Genomic DNA, 19,947 nt, shown 5'->3' on the forward strand with positions numbered 1-19,947 from the left:
CACAATACTCCCAACAGGGAGTGGCAAAAGACTGATGAGTTAGAGTAGCGAGGACTCTTGATAGTCAGGAGGAACAAACTGGATTTGGGAGATAAAATGATCCAAAGCTTGAGATATATTCTGGGTCATCCATGAACCAAGCAGTGGCATGGAATCATTTTTACTTGAGGTTGTTTTTTTTTTAATATCCATCCAACAAATATATTTTAAGATAAGTACAGAACATAATAGCAAAAGCTGCACGAAGCGAAGTTATGAGGGGCCGGCAGAAAGACCATGGCTCTTCACAGACTCACTTCCAGTAAGTATATAAGCTGAATGACAGCTAACCCCTTCAGAGCTAGACTTCCTTGGCCTGTACCCAGGTGGCTAATTTGCCTCTGGCTTTTGGGGGAAGTCAAATTTAGCAGGAACTGGGGACCAGGGCTGAGTTAGAAGGACTACACTGGAGATGAGCTTCCATTTTGTTGAAGCTCTCTTTTGTAGGAAAGGTTAAAAGGACATGAGAGAAAGGTTGAATCATTTATATCCTCACCCCTTCCTCCCTGACAGGGACAGAAATGAACTCAAGTTCTAACCGAAAATATAAATTTACTAAAAACAAAGTGGTTAGAACCAGGGTTTTTTTCCCCTTCCCCTCAGTGTTTGCTAATGATGCCTAAATAGATCTCACCGCTGGGACGATCGGCCTTTCAACTTAGGCTATCAGTCCTCAACTCAGAGACAAAAGAGAGGGCCCAGTTAGCAATTCATCACCAAGCAGGCCAATGCACATGCTCCAGAATAATTCCATAAGCTCCCCTCTCCCCACAGTCACCTCCCCCTCGCTCACAAGGTTTCATTTTCTAATTGTAAAAGCTTTTTGGCAAGGGAATGTCTTTGTGAAGAGAAGAGGACTCAATTTGGGCCATCTCTCCAAAGAAGACATGGGGACAAGGACACTTCTCCAATTAATCAGCAAATGCCTGGCTCTCGCATTCAGGCCAGAGGATCGATTTACATAAAGCTACTTCTTGAGATGAGTTTGCCTCCCTGTCTCATCCTCTGCCTCCCCCCCCCCGCCCCTTCTGTCCAGCCAGCATTAGATATGCTAGTGGATTTCAGATTGACAATGTCAGCTACGACAATCAAATTAGAGATGAAAGCCTCAGATGGCTGCCAAGAAAGAGGCGGAGGAAACGGGGGTGGGGAACAGAATAATATGTCAAACTCCTGGGAGGTAAGATTGCATGGGAGTGAGCCCCATTTGCCCAACCCCGAGGGGCAGACACATCACCCCAAACAAAGAAAATATAGAGTGTACGTCATCATTCTTTTGGACCAGGTGAACCCCTCCCCTGCACAAGGCCGATCTCAACAAGCCTGAAACTTGGCCTGGCATTATCTCAGGTACAAAATTAGGGACTTTGCAACCTGGTATTCAGCATCCCATTCTGGCACATCCAGATCTCAGTCATGACTCTGATAAGCGCACGGTGATGTGCGTATGTGGTGACTCTGGCAGGTGCACAGGGATGGGCACAATCAGGGACACTGATGGGAACGTAGTGACAGGCATGGGCACTCTGATGGCTCGATAGTGATACACAGGGACTCTGGCAGGTACATGATGATGTGCGTATGCAGGGATTCTGACAGGTTGTAACTGTTGTACATGCACAAGACCTAGCGATGTACATCCATAGGGACTCTAATGGGTAACAGTGACGGTTACACACAGGAACTCCGACAGCTACATAGTGAGGTACAGAGGCTGTAATGCAGTGGTTCTCCACCTTCTGAATGCTTGTGGTGATCCCCCCCCAGCCATACAATGTTGCAACTTCATAACTGTGATTTTACTACTGTTATGGATTATAATATAAATATCTCATATGCATATATCTGATAGGCAATCCCCGTGAAAGGGTCATTCGACCCACAGGCTGAGAACCACCACTCTAGGGTACACAGTGTTGTACAAGTGCAGACTCAGACAGTTTCACAGAAATGTCCATGTGCACAGGCTCTGGAGGGTCTACCTTGCTGTTGGAATCTTGCTTGTGCTTCCTGGGCCACTTAGTGGTATAAGGAAGGCTAGACTAGAAAAGAAGGCATAATTGGGCTGCTAATGAGAGCCCCCCAATCCCATCTAATGCAACCGCCTTGCCGCTAAACTGTGGTAATCCTAGGGATTAGTGAGCTGTGGAGAAGCTCAGACTCTGCATCCTTTGCTGGAGATGATCAGTCAATTATAACGCCGTTTCATTAACAAAAAGAGCATTAGTTGGAGTTGCAGAGAATAATTAAATGAAGAAAGTTTTTGTTTGGACTGGGAGCATTAGTTAACCCTGCCAGCCCTGGAAGAACGAGAGATGGAAAAATCCTGTGATGGGAAGGAGGTCCTCAGGAGGGATGTCTTAGTGATTGAAATGTTTCAAGCTGTGGCAAGCTTCCTGCCATCTGTGGGTTTCAACCCTGCCTGGCTAGCCTCCTCAGCTGCTGCCACACCCATACGCCCAAGTCCTACACTGGGCTCCTCTCAAGATTTGTCCCTCTGAATAGAGACCATGAAGCTGTAGCTCCTTGCCCTTATTGTAGCACAGCACAGCAAGGTCACAGCAGCAGGAAGTATCTGTATGTGACCATTGGCCATCTAGCAGGTGATCCTTAGTCCAATTTGGCATGTATATGAAATATACATCAAGTTTTAAAGACATGGTATGAAAAAATCTCAGTAAGTCTTTTTAACTGATGACATGACAATATTTTAAACATAATGTTTTCAAAGTGGAAATTAATAACCATTTAGTTCATAGTCTTTACACATTTATTTATTGTGTGTGCACATACACATACTTGTGTGTCTGTGGGCATCACATAGTTATATCTGGGGACCCACAAGACCATGGTGCACACATGGAAGTCAGAAGACCTCTGGAAGTCTCCTCCCTCCTTCTACCATGTAGGTCCTGGGATCAAACTCAAGTGGTCAGGTTTGGTGGCAAACACCTTTACCTGCTGAGCCATCTTGCTGACCCTTCACCCATTTCTTTGTCCCATATTTAATATGACTAATGGAGAATTTTAGGCTGCATCTGTGGCTCATGTCACAGTACCTGTGGGTCAGTGTCTTTCTGTAATTAGACAGTTTCCCAAAGGGTTAACAGTCTCTGCCCTGCCCCCAGTAGTCACAAACTTTAGCTTACCGGTCAAATGAAACCCATGGCTGAAATGTCCTATTGACTAGATAAGAGGTTGTGTAGTTGGAAATGAATGTATGTGGCTGTGTATTGGCTCAGTTCGGTGTCACTGCTATTTGCCACCCTCAGTGACTTTTCCATTTACTTTTCCAGCAGACACCCAAGCTTTTGAGCTTGTGTATCTTTAGGATATCTGCCTGGAAAGGGACACAAAGGATCCCATGTGACAACTGTTCAGAGCAAACCCATGACCCCTCCATGCATAGGCTTCTGCATCCGCTACAGCTTACCACATCATTACTTGTGTATGCACAATAGTTCCAATGTGCTTGGTCCCCAGGCCAGGACCCTGGCCTCTGCATCCAGCACTGTAGCCAACTCTGGCAGTCCCCCCCCAGGTATCAACTCCTCCCTCAGCTCCCATGATTTCTCCCCTAGAGAACCTTGTTGAAAACACTGTAGGAAACTTGTCCGAGAGGCTCCTCAGGGAATGTCCTGATCTAGCAGCAAGCATCCCTTCTGAGGTCTGGAAAAGTCCAGAGCCAAAGGTCTTAGGGTCTTCCTGCCATTCCTCAGGTATTACAGTAAAGGGAGAAATACCTGCCGCCTCCTTTCCTCCTAGCTCAGCCTCCCCCAATGAGCTCCAGAAGAGTCTTCAAAGTGTATCTTATGTCTCTCTCTCTCCACTTCAGAATATGCTGGCACTCTGTTCACACCACAGACATTTTGCACATCAACAGCAGCTTTCTAGAACATCTTTATATCTAAGCCCTTTGCATCTATAGCCCAAAATTTTCCCCATAGACAGACTTAGATTTTAAGACAGTAGGGTACGCTGTGTTAGCTTCATACTAACCAAATGAAAAGACCAAGATTTAGAAAGCATTTGCTTTCCATTTTCTGGGATGCCTATCCTAATTTTTAAGTACAGGTTAGATGAAAGGGTTGAACAGATCCTTAAAGAGATACAGCCCATTTATCAGCAAAATTGGGATGTGAACTTAGAACCTGACTCAGCAGTAGCATTGTGCATGTGATTCTTATTTGATCAAAAGTTCAACTGCAGGACCCATTAGCTGTCTGGTGCAATCTATCTAGTGTGGACCCCAGGAACCCACATTAACTTTTTGTAATGAATTCTTACATATTTCAGAGTAAAGTATAAGCAATGGGTGAATCCTTTTTCTGATCACTCAGCCCCAGGAACTCCTGGCCAGCTTTGTCTTGTCAGTATCTCCATCCAGTTCCCCTCTTCAGGAGTATATTGCAGCAAAATACAACCACTAGATCCTGAATGGCCTCAGTGTGTGTCTCTCTCAAAGACCAATGTGATGTGAAGTGAGCCATTTGTGATATCATTCTCATTCCTGACTTTAAAACACTTAACAAGATACCTTTTTTTCTTTTTTTTTGTAGCACCACCTACACATTCTGACAGGCCATCTGACAGTGGCTGACCTGGGCCCTGCTCCCTCCCAGGTGTAGCTTCATCCTTCTGGGATTTTTCACACCATCAGTCTGAAAGACAAAGTTTTAGTTCCTGATGAAGCCAGACTGCATGCCCAAAAGTTGTGGGATTCAGACTAGCATCTTTCTCTCAAGCTCTAAAAACTCAAATTTTGGATCTGGAGCAAAAGTCAAAGCCATATAAGCAGAGTGCACTTAGAGATGGGCTTTCTTCTTGTTGAAAAGCAAGAGGCATCGAGAACATTGTCCTTGAGTCTAGAGGTGTACGGGGCGTATTTTATACTTGTCAACATCAAGGTGCCTGTTTCTTTGTGTCTACCTTAGTCAAGAGTGTAAGTTGCAGAAGGACCAGTGGTCAGTCCTGTTTGCTGCTGTGGTCTAACATTTAATGAGGTGTAACACATAGCAAGTGCTCAACTCATCTTTTCTGAGGGAAACATAATGTAAACTGATGTTCAAGCCACTGATCTTAAATACCCATATGATGATGGAAGTTTCCGGCAAGTGTGTAAGGAAAGGCAGAATACAAGCAGCCTTGTTAGTACCTTGCGTTCACTTTTTAATGTCAAGGTAGTTGGACTCCTCCAGTGAAAGCCAGAAACACAGATGGAAGGCTGGGAAGTGATTGTGGGTCATCCCCCTTCCTCAACACACACACACACACACACACACACACACACACACACACACACACACACAGAGAGAGAGAGAGACAGAGAGACAGAGAGACAGAGAGACAGAGAGACAGAGACAGAGAGACAGAGACAGAGATTTTCTCTGTGTCCCTGAGATAGGCTGCAGTTCTTCAGGAAATGATTCCATTACACTATTGCCATCTCCCTTCGACAAAGAAGATCACTGACTAGACATACCCAGCCAGAGGGAGTTGGGCTTCTTAACTGAGGCATACGCTCGGTGCTCATTTGATTTTGACAGTGACCCAACTGCAAATATATAATCTTGCTTATTAAGATAAATTGCCTGCAGAAGAGATTTACCTATTAAGATAAATCTTCTCTGAAGTCCACACAGTAAAATCCCCAGGGAATAATTTTGCCTCCAAGTCATCCCTCCTGCCACAGAGCATCAAGTAAGAAAAAACAATGTTTTCCCTCTGTTTCTTACCAAAGTGATGGGTCCCCAGAACACCATACATTTGGCGTTGGGGGTTTGGGAAGGGGATGCCAAAGGGTTAGTTTTATAGATAAGTAGTGTTGAGAATACAAGAATTGTAAGATTTGTTGCTGGTTTGTCAGAAATCTTTATATCCCTAAACAAGTTTTGGTTGATATGTTCATCACACCAATGGGAAAATTCCTGCCTACTAGGCAAAGAATGTGAAAGTAATTTTAACATATATTCAGGCCAGAGAGAGTCAGAGCAGTAATCCAACACCCTGATCCCAAATTCAATAATAGGTCCAAATATAAACGCTTTTTATATCATGCTCGGCTTTAGTTTGGCTAATCGAGAGCTGATGGATTTTTTTTTTTTAACACTGCTGTCTGAAAACACATCATTGAATAGTCTCCCGTGCAAAGGGATTGAGGCATTGGACAAAGGAGTTTAAACCTCATTGACTACTTCCTGTGTGGGCTCTTAATTCCTGTTTGGGGAGTGATGTTTCAATCTGCTACCAACTTCCTGATTGAGAATTCTCTTTGAAGCTGTCTTATCTGTGGGTCCAGCCGGCTAGGGTCTAGGTTGTCTCCTCTGGTACTGGCTTCTGTTCCCAGCAGCTTTTGACTTAACTGATAAGTCTCGTAGCTGGGAACTCTTCAGTAATTTGTCCTCAGTTGCCAGTATCATTCACCCTTACATAATGGAGGGCAGGCAGTGCCTGGGAGTTTGAATTCTCTTGGGTGGTCCCTAACAGAGGATTGTCTGAAGCAGGGCTACAGAGGCCAGCCCCCTTGCTTGAAGCAACACGCTTGCTTGCTTGCTTTCTCTCTCTCAGGTCCTTTCTCTCTCAAGTCCAAGACTAACTAAGACTGAGACCTCAAGAAGTTTTCCTTCATTTCCTTATTCACGCCAACTCTGCCTTACTGCTTGCTTTTTCCAATATTAGAGTCCTAGAGGACAATGTTAATATGCTATGGAACCTTGGAGTTCACACACACACACACACACACACACACACACACACACACACACAGAGGGAGAGAGAGAGAGAGAGAGAGAGAGAGAGAGAGTCCTGCTCCACACCCTTTCTGTCTCTCCTTAACAAAACAAACAGGAGTCTAAGGAATACTAATAAAATAAATAAGATAAAACAAAACAAACAACTCAAACAGAAAAAGAACAAACAGAAGAGCCAAAGAAAAAGCACAAGAGACACCTAGACAGAAACACATATGTTTGCACACACACAGGAATCCCATAAAAACACAAAACCAGAAGCCATAATATATATGCAAAGATATTATCTGTAAGATTTTTTAAAGATGTCCTGATTCAACCTTATGAGACAAATCCAAAGATGCTGTTGAGTTTGGCCGTCTCTTGCATGCAGCCTACCCTAAAGAGTGCTTTGTTTCCTCAGTGAGACTGCCTTGAAGAAAACTTTTTATTTGCAAGTGATTATCAACTGGAGATAGCTTCTGGGTTAGGGATGGGGCATGTATCCACTTCTCCCTTCAATCCTAGGACTTCACGGTACAGACCCATGGAGGGCCATTGTGTGCTGCTACTGTCTGAGTTTATGTGTACCCGCTGTCCTCTGTTGGCCTTGCTTCCTGTGTGTCCTCCATCCCCTCTCACTCAAACACACTTTTCACCTCCTCTTCTGCAGAGTTCCCTGAGCCCTGGTTGGAGGGATTTAATGGCAACATCCCATTTAGGGCTGCGTATTCCAGTGTCTCTTACTTTCTGTGTGTTTTCTGGCTGTTTGTCTGTCTGTATTTGTTCCCATTTGCTACAGGAGGAAATTTCTCTGATGTGTAGAGCGAGGCACTAATCAAGCTTCCCTGGCCAGTCTCAACCTTTTCCTTGAACCAATCTCTAATGATCCAGACTCAAATTTGGAGAGTCCTGTGTAGATGCTAGACAAGGGGAGTGTTAGTTTTCCCCTCAGATTTTATGAAGGGACTACTAATAACACTTAGTGTGTTTTATGCCGTGCTCAGTTTTAAGTACGTGTACTTCGGGTAACAACTGGGAACATTTTTAGCTGCCTAAGTCCAAACCTAAACGAGGGAGAAACTCAGGAAGGAAGAGCACAGCCTGTAGAATGTTCTCTGTGCTCCAGGGGTTCAAAGCACTTTATGAGTGTCCACGATTTGTTCCCACTAGTGGGGAGGCTGGTGGACCAGTAATCCCATTTGAAAAAGCAACTTGAATGATCATGCAACAAAGACATTGTGCCACCAACTTTAGGAACAAGCATTCACAATGCTTCTGGAAGTTTCCACCCATTTTATAAGTTTAAAACCTCGGAGCATATTCCCCTACAGCCACCCCCAATCCCCATCCCCACACATAAACTGCCATTTAATATAGACAAGTTAGAGTGAATGTACGCAAAGCACATGTACCCACAGGAGTGTTTTCACTCTGCAGGGCTAGGGGTGGGAGCAAGGACTGTCAGTCACTGTTGTCCTGAGAACAAAGCATGCCTGACATTGCGGGGAGAGCCCAAGAAGCATTTCAGAAGCTCCTCCGGAACTAGACAACCTTTCAATCCATTTATCAAAGTGTCCGCGGTTACCGTTTCAGGGTAGATGAAACAATAATAAATTTGCCAAGAAAGTTAATCTGTGTCCAAAGCATTTTAGTAAATTAAAAAGGCCGGGGGAGGGCTGGCTGGCTGTGGGATATGTCCCCTCTTGCCAACTCCTATTTGACTTAGTGTCTCCTTAATAAGTCTTCTTTGGTCCTGTGTTTTGGGATGGAATAATCAGATGGTTAATCATTTTCCGGAAGCTGGAAAATGCACTTTAGCTAATGCACTTCTTAGCTTTCAGAGACCTAATTATTTAAAAAGGCATCCTGATCCATAGCCCACTTCCCAACCAAGAACTCCTTCCCGACCTGCCATCTTCCTTCCTGGCACCCCCTCCAAAAAAAAAACAAAAAACCCTGCACACTTTGCATAGCTCAGCCTTTCTTTCTTAACTTGTGCCTCCCTTCTGTTTAAGGTTTTTTACCTTTCTGGTCATTTCTGAGTATATCTTTCTCTTGTGAAGGGTTAGATCCTAAAATCCAAACAAGCAATTGACCAGAACTAGGCTCTGTGGCATCATGGATAGAATTTGTTATTTTTATTTAATTGTCAGCCAAAATGGTTGCTCTTGTCTGTCGAAAGGATCTGACTTAACAATAGCTCTGTGCTCAGACATCATGCCGAGATAAACACACTATTAGGAAGCCTCACAAAGGCCCTGAGATAATTGTAAAGGGATGGTTACTGGAAAAAAAAAAAAAAAAAACCCGAAGCACCCAGCCCTGACCCCTCCTCCACGCCCCATCAGTAACACCATTAAATCTGTCAGTTTGTCAGCCCACTGGAGGTATTTATGAAATCAATATACAATACCGTAGATGCATGGCTGCGGTATTGTTAGCTGGAGAAGGGAGGCTCAATGGAAAATAAAATTAATAAAATTTACAAGCAGATTGTCACGGGGAACGGATAAATTCCCTGCCATCTAGTGTTTTACTGAATTGGGATGGGGTTGGGGGAGGGGAGCCGGGATAGAAAGCTGTGCCTTGCACTGGGTTCTTTAAGGTAGAGATGAGGCTGATACATTTACAGGAAGGATGTGGTAGCTGGAAAAACTAAAACAGCTGTTTCATCCAATCAGGGTTTCACCCATGGGCTGCCAACGAGACCTGCCTTCCTTTACCACACTGTCTCTTTCTGTTTAAGGTCCATGAGCCTATCTTCAGGCCCAACTTCTGTCACTACTGTACTCGCTACTGTGCTTCCCCATATGTTTTGGTATGAATCCTGTTCAAAATGGGCTACTGCCCTTTCAGAAATAGATGCCACCTTCCTCCAGCTTCCAGCAGTGGTTAAAGCTGTCCGTTCTAAACTTTCTTCCTATTTGATTTCTTAACCCCTTCCCTTGATTTTTTTTTCCACATTTTTGCCATTTATAAGACATGTGGCCAGGTCCCATCTCCCTAGCAGCCAGAGATAACAGCAAAGGCTGAGAAGGCACTGGACAGACGCTTGTGGTCTGGAGACCGGCTTCGACAGGAAAGACTGGGCCCATTGTGGCTGCAGGAGCCTCCAGTGCCGCCCAGATGCCTGGTGGAAATTGCATTAGTCGGATGACAGGACCTGGGCCCCCTCTGTGGAGACTGATGGAGAACAGTCGAGTGGCCTGGGTGACACTGCTCGACCTCTGCTGTCATCGTGGGCTTTTGTTCAGTGCCCCGACTCCAGGCTGGAGCCCTGCTCATTGAATCAGGCCTGGCTGGGGGAGCCTGCAACCGAGCTCATTATGCACCAGAATTTACTTACATCGGTTGTAGAAAGGGGAAGCTGAATCTGAGGTGGGGGAGCACTCTTCTAGGAAGCCCAGAAGTGTCTAGGACTCATAGGTGCACCCTATCCCAATAGTAAGTCTTGGTTTGGAACCTAAAAGTAGCCTGAGGCTAGCCCAACTGTCCTGAGGTTCAGCCAGCTGTTTAGAGCGTGTGTTTGATTATCAGAGACTGACAGACGAGAGGAAAAAAAAAGGATGATGTCTCTCTACTGCTTTCTGGTTCCCCCTCCTATTTTGCAAGGTGTCCCCGTAGACCGCCAGTGTTTCAGCGGGACATGGCTGTTTGCTCTCTTCTTCCATGCATGTTTGAAGTTCTCCGTAGCTTTTGTGGAGGTGCTTCTCAAAAATCAGCATGAGAGCGTCCATCACAAATCTATCCCTAGGAGAAGTCAAGGATAGGTTTCATCAGTGAGCAGCAAGTTCTCATTGTAGAGCCTTGTGCCCAAGGAATGCTGGGAAGTACCCGCAGGATGTAGACAGGGAAATGTGTCTTGCTGTTTCGGTTTTAAAAGAGTCCTTCTTACATCTTGTGTGTGCACCCGGATGTGTATGTGTGTGCACTCACATATGGGAAGGGTCAGAGGAGAGGACAACTTGTAGGAGTCTGTTTACTTCTTCTACCGTGTGGGTTCCAGAGATGAAATTAAATTCAGGTTGTTGGGTCTGGTCAGCAAGCTCCTTACCTGCTGGCCCACCCAGCCCATCTAATCCTGGCACTTCCTTACCTGACAGAAGTTGAGCCACTAAACAATACTAACACCCACTAAACAATGCACAGCCATACAAGGAACCATACAGCTAGATACAGTGCAGCCATTCAAAATGTTGGCATTGACGTGTTTGGTAAAGACGTGGACTGATATTCTCAATATAGTGTGTGGAAAAAAATGGTTTAGAGTGGGCCGTATGTTAAGAAGTTATGTCGTTGAAATTTATATACACTGGGTATAATTGTTAGCAGTGGTTATATCTGTGGTCGGATGTTCTTCTCCCTTCATTATTTGAGGGGATTTTCTTTCAAAATACCAGGTGTGTGTATATATCTGTGTATATGAGTATTGTATATATACCTTTTCTATCTGAAGAAAACACAGAAGGCTGGCCAACAGGCAACTTCATCTTTACACATGTATCCCCTTCCCACCATCCTTTTTGAAGACACTCCTGCAGTTTGTGGCTATACCGAAATAGCCCTGCTGCTTGCAGCATTTGGCGGAGCTGCCTCATGGGCCTAGGGCCCTGGTGGGTCTTTAATGGATTGCTTCCTTACTGAGATCCAAGCAGGCCTGAGGGCTGAATGAAAACAAATGCACGTGTTTGGTCAAAATAAAAAGGAAACCAGAGAACAAACCAAACCGAAAAGGCCTGCGTGGTTCCTAGACAAGGAAATCAAGACTCTAGAGGGTACTTAAGTCCGTGGAGAAGATTTGCGTTGGAGCCAGCCACACAGGGTACCCCTAATACCCACTTAGAAGCAGCCAGTGTGTTGATGTCCCTCCAAGCAGAATGAGGAGTGGGACCCCCAGTTTTGAATGGGGTGTGTGGAAATGCCTAAGAGGCCCTCCGTCCCTATCAGAAAACCCAGTGACCAGGCTCAGTTCCAATCCAAATGCCAAGAGGAGAGAACTTGAGCATCAAAGGCCTGCCCAAGAAATGGGAGCTTAGTTTGGGAGGGATGGCTTGAGGGGAGGGGAGTAAGAATCTTGTCTGGGAGGTGCCAAAACTAGATGGGGTGCAGTGTGTGGAACAAATAATGTGTGGAGTCCTGGCTCCTAGCCTGGAGGTGTGAGACCACCCACAGTGCCTGCCCTGAAGCAAGCTGCTCCCACCCCCACCCCAGCACCTGATAACCATTTCTGCAGGAAGTCCTCACTTGCAGAACAATGTATAGGTTTGTAACAGCCAGGGGCCTGAGACTAAACAGCCCCTCCAGCCCTTCTGGTGGGGGCTCCACAGGCCGCCTCCAAGGGTTTTGTTATCCTAATGAGATGCAGAGAATGTGCTCTGGGGTCACTAACTGCTCTGCCTCTTCTCTTCTCGTTTAGTGATCTGAGTGAAAACCAGATCCAGGGCATCCCGAGGAAGGCGTTCAGAGGCGTCACGGGCGTGAAGAACCTGTAAGTGCGCTTTTGTTGCTTTGGCACAGAGAGAACTCACGTGGGATGGCCAGTCAGGATGGGAGTGAGAGACAGGATGGGCGCTCCTGGTGGCTTGGAAGAGGGAGAGCTTCACAAAGCTCTGTTCTTCCTAGGTCAGGGCCTGGCCACAACCAGACCGCATGACTGTGATGCCCCGCTAGCTTCTCCAAGGGTCTTAGGTAGCGTGGGAGCAGTCATCTGGTACAGGTGTTCTGTGCAATTGAGAAAATGGGAGGGAGGAAAAGACAGAGGGAGGGGGAAAAAAAGAAAAAGTCTTATTCATAGTATTTTATGAATCCAAGACCTAAGGATAGCGCTTGTGGCCTCACAGTGATGGCAGTGATGGTGATGATCTCATTGATACAAACGGGCTGGTCACCAGCCCCTTATGAAATAGCATTAGAACTCATGGGCGTGTATACACGTCCATTCCTACTACACTTGACTTTCATCTGTTTGCTTTTCACCTTTTATTTTAAAACCATTATTGATTAGCAGGGAATGTTAAGAAACAGATAGGCCCCGATACCAGTTCCCCAGTAGTAACGTTCTATAGAACCCTAGTCCCCTAGACCTGAGTCTTCAGACTTCAGTTTCCTTTGCAGGCACTGGTTGCTAGAGCAAGTGGGGACAGCTCTGCAGTTAGAGCATGGGTACATCCACACTCTATCACCATAGTCCAGAGGCAGACTTGACCTAACACTCCAGATTTGAACTGGCCTAATCACTGGGATTCTTTTCCTGGGTGCGAGCTCCACCGTTCCAGCGCCTTGCATTTAGAAGGCGTTGTGTTTACTGATTCTCTACCCACATGGCTGTACCATGGTGTCAGAGCATGTTTTGGAGAAGGGCACAGAAATACCATCTGGTTTGGCTGAGCAAGCCCGTCTGCCCACCAACCTCCCTCATTAGCACAAATTCAATTGAAGCAGTTTTATAAGAGACGAAAAGGAAAAGAAACTAAACAAAAACCAAACAAACATAACAAAAATGTACAACTGTCACTTCCCCTTTTAACAAATGAGGTGGGGGTTAGTTTACTAGCCCAGCCAGGGAGCTGGTGATGGTTTCCAGATGCAGGTCATCTGCCTCTCCCACCTCCCACCCTGGGGGATGGGGGCTGGTGCCTTGTGAAACCATTGGTATTTAACAGGCATAACTCACAGAGGGCATAGCCACCTTTGAAAGGTGAGGGACTGGGATGTAGAGATGACTTTGCGGGGCCTGCAGGACAAGGGTGGGCCACCGGCTCCTTCTCTGGGAACAGGAAAGGGTGGGGTGGCACAGGTGTAGCTGGAGTGCACACATGCCTACACGTATAGGCCTTAAATAAGGCAGAGCTTTGGGGTCGGAGGCACCAGCAACAAGCAGGGCACATGAACAAAGCCCTGTTTCTCACCCAGGGGTGGCACCTTTACCAGCTTTCCAGGACTTTGTTTCTTGGATTCTAAAATCGTAGGACTGCCACAAACTCAGACCAACACATCGTCTTAATTAATATTCCAGAATATCGGGACAAACAGAGATCTAGAGGAAGACAATGACTAACCCAGTGTCCACCAGCTTCCTGATTGACTGAGCCCCAAGTTAACATTTCTCCATGTACAGAATGATCTGTGTGGTCCCATGGTGGTTAATTTTATATGGATGAGTTAACAGACACACTTCAGTCGTGCATAAACTGGGCTGGGTAATTATCAACTGCATTTATCATTCTCGGGAAAGTCATTCAGTCCCACAGTGGTTCCTAGTTGGCAGCTAGAGTTTGGGGAACTTTACCTTCCCTGTGGAATATGCAAAGGCCTCGGGGTGGGGTGGGGGAGGGAGTATGGAATGTATATATGAAAGCTTCAGAATTCCCAAGCGGGTCCAGCAAATGCTGTCAGGCCTGTCGCCTTAACAGAGGGTATGCAAATACAGAAGAACCAGAATGCTTTATCTGAAAGGCTTGGGACCAGAAGTGTTTGGAGTTTCAGGTTTTGTGGGGTTTAAAATGTTTATATAAGACACATTGTAGAATCAGGATGCAAATGTAAACACAAAACTCATCTGTGTTTCATAAATACCCCACCCCCACTGCCGGGAGCTCATTTCCATACAGAAGGTGGTTTTTTGTTTTTTGGGTTTTTTTTGGGTTTTTTTTTTTTTTTGGTTTTGTTTTTAATTTTGTGCATAAAACCACTGCTGGTCTTGAATTTTCATTCGTGGTGTCCTGAAGGAACTCAGGAAGGGTTGCATTAGGGATGATCTTCCTGGTTCTAAGACTAGGGACCTGGACATAGGATGTTCCTCTTTGGGTTTTATCCCTTAACTCCCTGTGGTCCTAGGAAGAAGAGAATGGAACAGACTCATCCACTAAAGGAAGAGTTTTTTAAAAGAAAGAAAAGAAAACTAAGGGAGGATGGGGGATGTCTCTCTCCTCATCAGTTCCGTTAGCATTGTACTCGGGAGGTAGAACCTATAAGGGCCCAGACACGTAATTCCTGTTCTCTCGTGGCTTACCATGTGACCAGGGACAAGGAGCATGTACACTGAAGAGGATGTTAGTAAAATACTGGTAACACGAAAACTCAGACGTGAGCTGTGTGGAGTTGAGGACTGTCGGAGAAGGAGGGAAATCGCTTTAGGCAAGGCAGCCTAGAGGTTAAGAGCATGGCTTGGCTGTCTGATAGAATTATGTATGAATTCCATCTGTTTTGGTACCGGGTCTGTGACCTTTGGTAAATGCCTTGACACTTCTGAGCGTCGGTTTCTACCACTGTAACACGAGGCTAATAATTGGTCTTACCTCCTAGCGGTTTTGAGAAGGTTAATAAAATAGTGCATATGAATAATTCTGTGCAGTGCCTGACACACGCCAGGGTTTCCAACGCTCTACCTGCTGTTGCTGCTGCATTCCTTTGTGGTTGTCTTAGTGGTACAGGCTGTATTTGTCTGGGCCTAAGCAATGCCTAGAAGTCACAGAGTAAACAAGACAGGCGGGGCAAACAAAGCGTAGGGCAAAACTGGATAGGAGGATGTGTCCAGGGCAGATACAAAGACATCTCATGAGGCTTTTATCCTGAAAGAATATGGTCAGGAAACTATGGAAGAAAGGAAGGCTGGGGGTGGGGCTAAGAGATGGAGTTCTCGATGACCCAAGGATGTAAGGGCTGAAGCTTGGGAGAGAAGTAAAGAGATGAAGAACCTAAAGGAGGAGCCAGTAGGAACTTGGGGAAAGAAGTGTCAGTTAAGGAGGTCCAGGCTCAGACAACATAGAGATGGCTTATAGTCATCCATGCACACCACACATCAAGATAAAATTTGAGCTCCTCATGAATGCTATTTGGGATGCAAGCAGTGGAGAGTCAGAGGTGTGTGTGTGTGTGTGTGTGTGTGTGTGTGTGTGTGTGTGTGTACCTGCGAACTCTGCCTTCTCAGAGCGTCTGTTTCATAGAGACAGAAAACTCAGGAGGCAGAGCCAGGCTTGGAGGACTTAGTTTGTCATTGTGTTGGGTGTGCTAGATGCTCTGTCTTCAGTGGACAGTGTGAACTGAATGACATCTGTGTGCTGGGTAATGGAAGAGGCAGGGCTGGAACTAACAGTGAATTCACAGAGGGCAAAGGTGATGACGAAGTTGAATATTTATTTATTTATTTATTTATTTTGTTTTTTTTGGTTTTTTTGTTTTTTTTCGAGACAGGGTTTCTCTGTATAGCCCTGGCTGTCCTGGAACTCACTCTGGAGACCAGGCTGGCCTCGAACTCAGAAATCCGCCTGCCTCTGCCTCCCAAGTGCTGGGATTAAAGGCGTGCGCCACCACCGCCCGGCTCGAAGTTGAATATTTAAATATGCATCTGGGAGCTGAGGGTACACCTCAGTGGTGGATCCCATGATTAGCATGTGCAAGGCCTAGGTTCTGTTCCCATAATTCTCAAAGAGAGGAGGTGGCAGGAAGGGCCATCGGCCTATGGACAATAAGAGGTATCTCTCAGAACTGAAGTTTTCAGAAGACCCATGGAAGAATCGTTCCTGCTAGAACTAGATCTCCCACATGGAGCCATGTTTCAGAGTCACTGACGAACAAGCCCCAGCCAGACCCTCTCCACCACATTGTGTGGCTTAGAAATATACTGCTGTTGATCTATTACCTTGTGTAAAATATGACCCAAAGATGAGCTATTGGAATCCAATATAAGCTTCAAACTGAACGGCATGTGAGATGCCAACAGATTAGACCTGTCCACAACACTCTGCTGCATTATGAGGAGAAAAAAGCAAAGACTGGCTGGGATGTTTAAATGGAAGCTCTGTAACGTTGGAATGGATTCTCTCCACTTACCCTGCTGTGCTTTTCAAAAAGAGAGAACTTGTGATGCTCCCATTTTCCAGGTGACAAAATGAACTTCCCATCAGTGTATGTGATTTAGTAACAGTTAGCAGACATAATCAGAGTAAAACTTTGCAGTTATACTCCAGCTAGCTATCCTTGAACTCCAAAAAGATACCCTTGTTCCCACCCCCTTGCAGCCATCCCAGAAACAGGAAGAGTACAGAGTAACCAAATACCCTACGCCAGAGTGCCCCCACCCCACCCCCACAAGGAGGAAACCACGTGACCTTCATCAGTTATAAAACAAAGGCCGTAGTGTCTGAACACCAACAAACTAGGGAGGCTCTGGCATGCCCCTTTCTAGCTGAGGGACTTGGTACCATGCCCTTCCCCGGGCAGCAGAGAGAAGCCCCTAATTACTTCCTGGTTTCTAGAGAAGGCAGTCATTAGTTGGGGACTCCCCTCCAAGCAGCTGCTGCGAGCTGAACTCAGAGAATGAGTCCCATTTTACGCAGCCTGTCTGGAAGGACAAGGCAGTTGCTCAAACAAACTGATCTGGAGGAAAGACCGTAGATAAACCCACCTGTGCTCTGCCATTTACTGGGCCGGCATTAAGTACCTGCTGTATGCAAGCACTGTGCTAGGTACTTAAATAAAGGTGCAGCAAGAAAGCAAGAGAAATGTAAATACGCAGAGCTAAGGCCGAGAAGAGAGAATTAGAGATAGGAAAAACAAAACAAAACAAAAAAAAACCCAAGTCACTATCCAGTAGTAGGTGAGAAGACCCAACCCCCGCACAAATTGTTTTAAAAAGAAATGTCCCCTGGCCCTGTCTTTCTCAGCAGTCATGTTTTCCTCTGTTTTTCAGTTTCTATTTGTGAGGACTCTGTAGGACACGCATTCCAGAAGGGAAAATCAATAACCCCTGTCTCTGCCAGCTAGCAGAGTTTGGAATTGACGGTTTGAAAACAAAGCCAGCCAGGCAGTCTTTGTGTTCTCTAGTTAGGCGCACCGCCTCCACCAGAGATTAATGAGAGCTGTCTCCTCCCCATGAGAGGGTGAGGGAGGATCAGGGAGAGACACTAGCCCCAATTCCTTGGTGCCATCTATGTTGGCAGATCATTCTGTCACCCTACCTGGACTGGCACCTGGTCACCCCCAAATCAAGGCTCTGTGTGATGTGTGTCCTTCGGCTCAGCTCATGTGCGTGCGAGCATACACACACACACACACACACAACACACGGTCCCTTGTCATTCTGTGGTCACCACAATAGCTTCTTGTCTCAGGACCTCTGCTCTTTACTGTTCCAGCTGCATAGGATGCAGCGCTCTGGGACTGTTACACTTCCACTCCTGAGCCTTCAGGCTCAGCCCAGAGCTGCCTTCCCAGATCTGCCTAAGGCAAGCTCCCCTCTGCCCTCCATATTTATCCCATTGCCCAGTTATGTTTCTTCAGAGCACTTATCAGCCCCTGAAATGATGCGGCTCATTTGTCAACTCATTTCTGCAAGTCTCACAGAACTAGCTTGCGTATATATTCACTTTCTGTCGCATCCGTCACCAAGAGGTTCACAGTGCTCAAGTGGTTCATGGCAGAGTCAGTAAGGTTGATCAAAACTATCAATGACACAGATAGGTTCATTGCCCCATTACATCCTTATACTTACACTGTTGATGGATATTATGTATCAGAATACATATACAAGTGTTCTAAGGTTTTATACAAAAATAGTGTTACAAACAATCTTCCTTAAACTTAAACAACCATCCTTATACTTAAAGGGTTCACAGCTCAGCAGGAGGATGGACTAATGGGCTAGTGTGTGTAGGACACAGGTCCAGGGTTCTGTCATAATTAGCTCCAGTTGTCAACTTGGCACATCTATGGGGGCATTTTCTTGTATAGGAAGGCCCAGCCCACCGTGGGTAGCGTCATCCCTAGGCAGGTGAACCTCAGCTATATAAAAGATGGCTGAATGTTAGCCTGGAAACATGGCAGTAAGCAGCTTTCCTCCATGGCTCCTGCCTCTGTTCATTCCTTAGTTCCTGCCTTGGTTTCCTTCAAAGATGTATTCTGTAAGCCAAATAAACCCTTTCCTCCTCAATGTAATTTTGGTCAGAATTTTTTTTATCACAGCAACATGAAGAAAACTATGACAGGCTTCATTGGGCAGAAGGGCAAGGATGTGGAGAGACTCAGGAAATCAGAGTGATTCTGTCTTCCTTGAGGAAGTAGCCTATTTTAGGTTTTGAAGGATGAGTAGTTCACTCAAGACCAGGATATTCTCAACAGAAAGAACAATGTGTAAAAGATCTCCAAGAAGACCTCAGTATGTGGAAGAGTCAATGCTTGTCAGAGATGTGTGTCTGGAGCACACCCAGCAAGAGAGGAGAGAAAACTAAGAGAGCAGGAAGCTGTAGGGAGGGACTAGAACACCAGCCGCCAAAGTGATGATCACCAAAGAATGGGGGCCTCAGCCTTAATGCAGAGGACCGATTTTTCCAGAAGAGAATAAAGCAGGAATGGCCAGTACAAAGATGTAGAGAGTGGTTCAGAAGTTATGGGGGCTGACAGGAAGAGCAGACATGAGGGCGGCCAGGGTTGACTTCAGTGCTTGTCACCAGCTTATTAAGTGGAAGCAGAGATAGGCCTTGTGCAAGTCACCTCCAGGGACACCACATGAGAACAGTGCCTGTCCCTCCTGAGGAGGGGAGTGTCTGAAGAGGGATTTGAGATTTCCTGTGAAATACAAGGCAGTACTTCCCAAAGACCCAATGTGTGAGTCTTCCAGTTTTTCCTGTTGTGTGTTCCTGGCTGAGTACAGGCTTCAGATCTTCTGCTGCAGGAGCCTGCCTGCCTTCGTGCCTTCCTTCCTTCCTTCCCTCCCTTCCTCCCTCCCTCCCTGTCCTTCTTCCTCTCTCTTTCTCCTTCCCTCTCTTCCTCCTTCCCTCTTTTCCTCCCTTTCTCCTTCCCTCCCTCTTTTCTTCCCTCCCTCTTTTCTTCCCTCCCTCTTTTCTTCCCTCCCTCTTTTCTTCTCTCCCTTTCTCCTTCTCTCCCCCTCTCCTCCCTCCTTCCTTTCCTCTGACCTTCTTTTTGCCTTTTCTTCTTTCCACCTGTCCTTTCTTCTTCTGTCTGTCCCTCCTTCCTGCTATCACTTCTTCCATCTGTCTTTCTGTCTATCCTTTTGTCCTTCCTTCCTGCCCGTCTTTCTTCTTCCTTCTATGTGTCCTTTCATTCTTTCTTTGCTCCTCCCATCTATCCTTTATTTCATCTCTCCCTCCCTCCTTCCTTTCTTCCCTCTGTCCTTCCTTCTATCGGCCCTCCACTCCCTTGCTTCTTCCTTCCCATCTTC

At 46.0% G+C, this 19,947-nt stretch overlaps 1 protein-coding gene across 1 annotated transcript in view; it reads left to right on the forward strand.

The window, feature by feature from the left end:
• Slit3 (slit guidance ligand 3) overlaps positions 1 to 19,947 on the forward strand; it is a 600,224-nt gene that overhangs the window by 384,475 nt on the left and 195,802 nt on the right. The window contains exon 5 of the mRNA XM_031352736.1: positions 12,187 to 12,258. Within this exon, the coding sequence (XP_031208596.1) occupies positions 12,187 to 12,258 (72 nt within the window). The remainder of the gene's footprint in view (positions 1 to 12,186; positions 12,259 to 19,947) is intronic.

Source organism: Mastomys coucha, unplaced genomic scaffold, assembly GCF_008632895.1.
Source record: "Mastomys coucha isolate ucsf_1 unplaced genomic scaffold, UCSF_Mcou_1 pScaffold5, whole genome shotgun sequence".
NCBI classification, from domain to species: domain Eukaryota; kingdom Metazoa; phylum Chordata; class Mammalia; order Rodentia; family Muridae; genus Mastomys; species Mastomys coucha.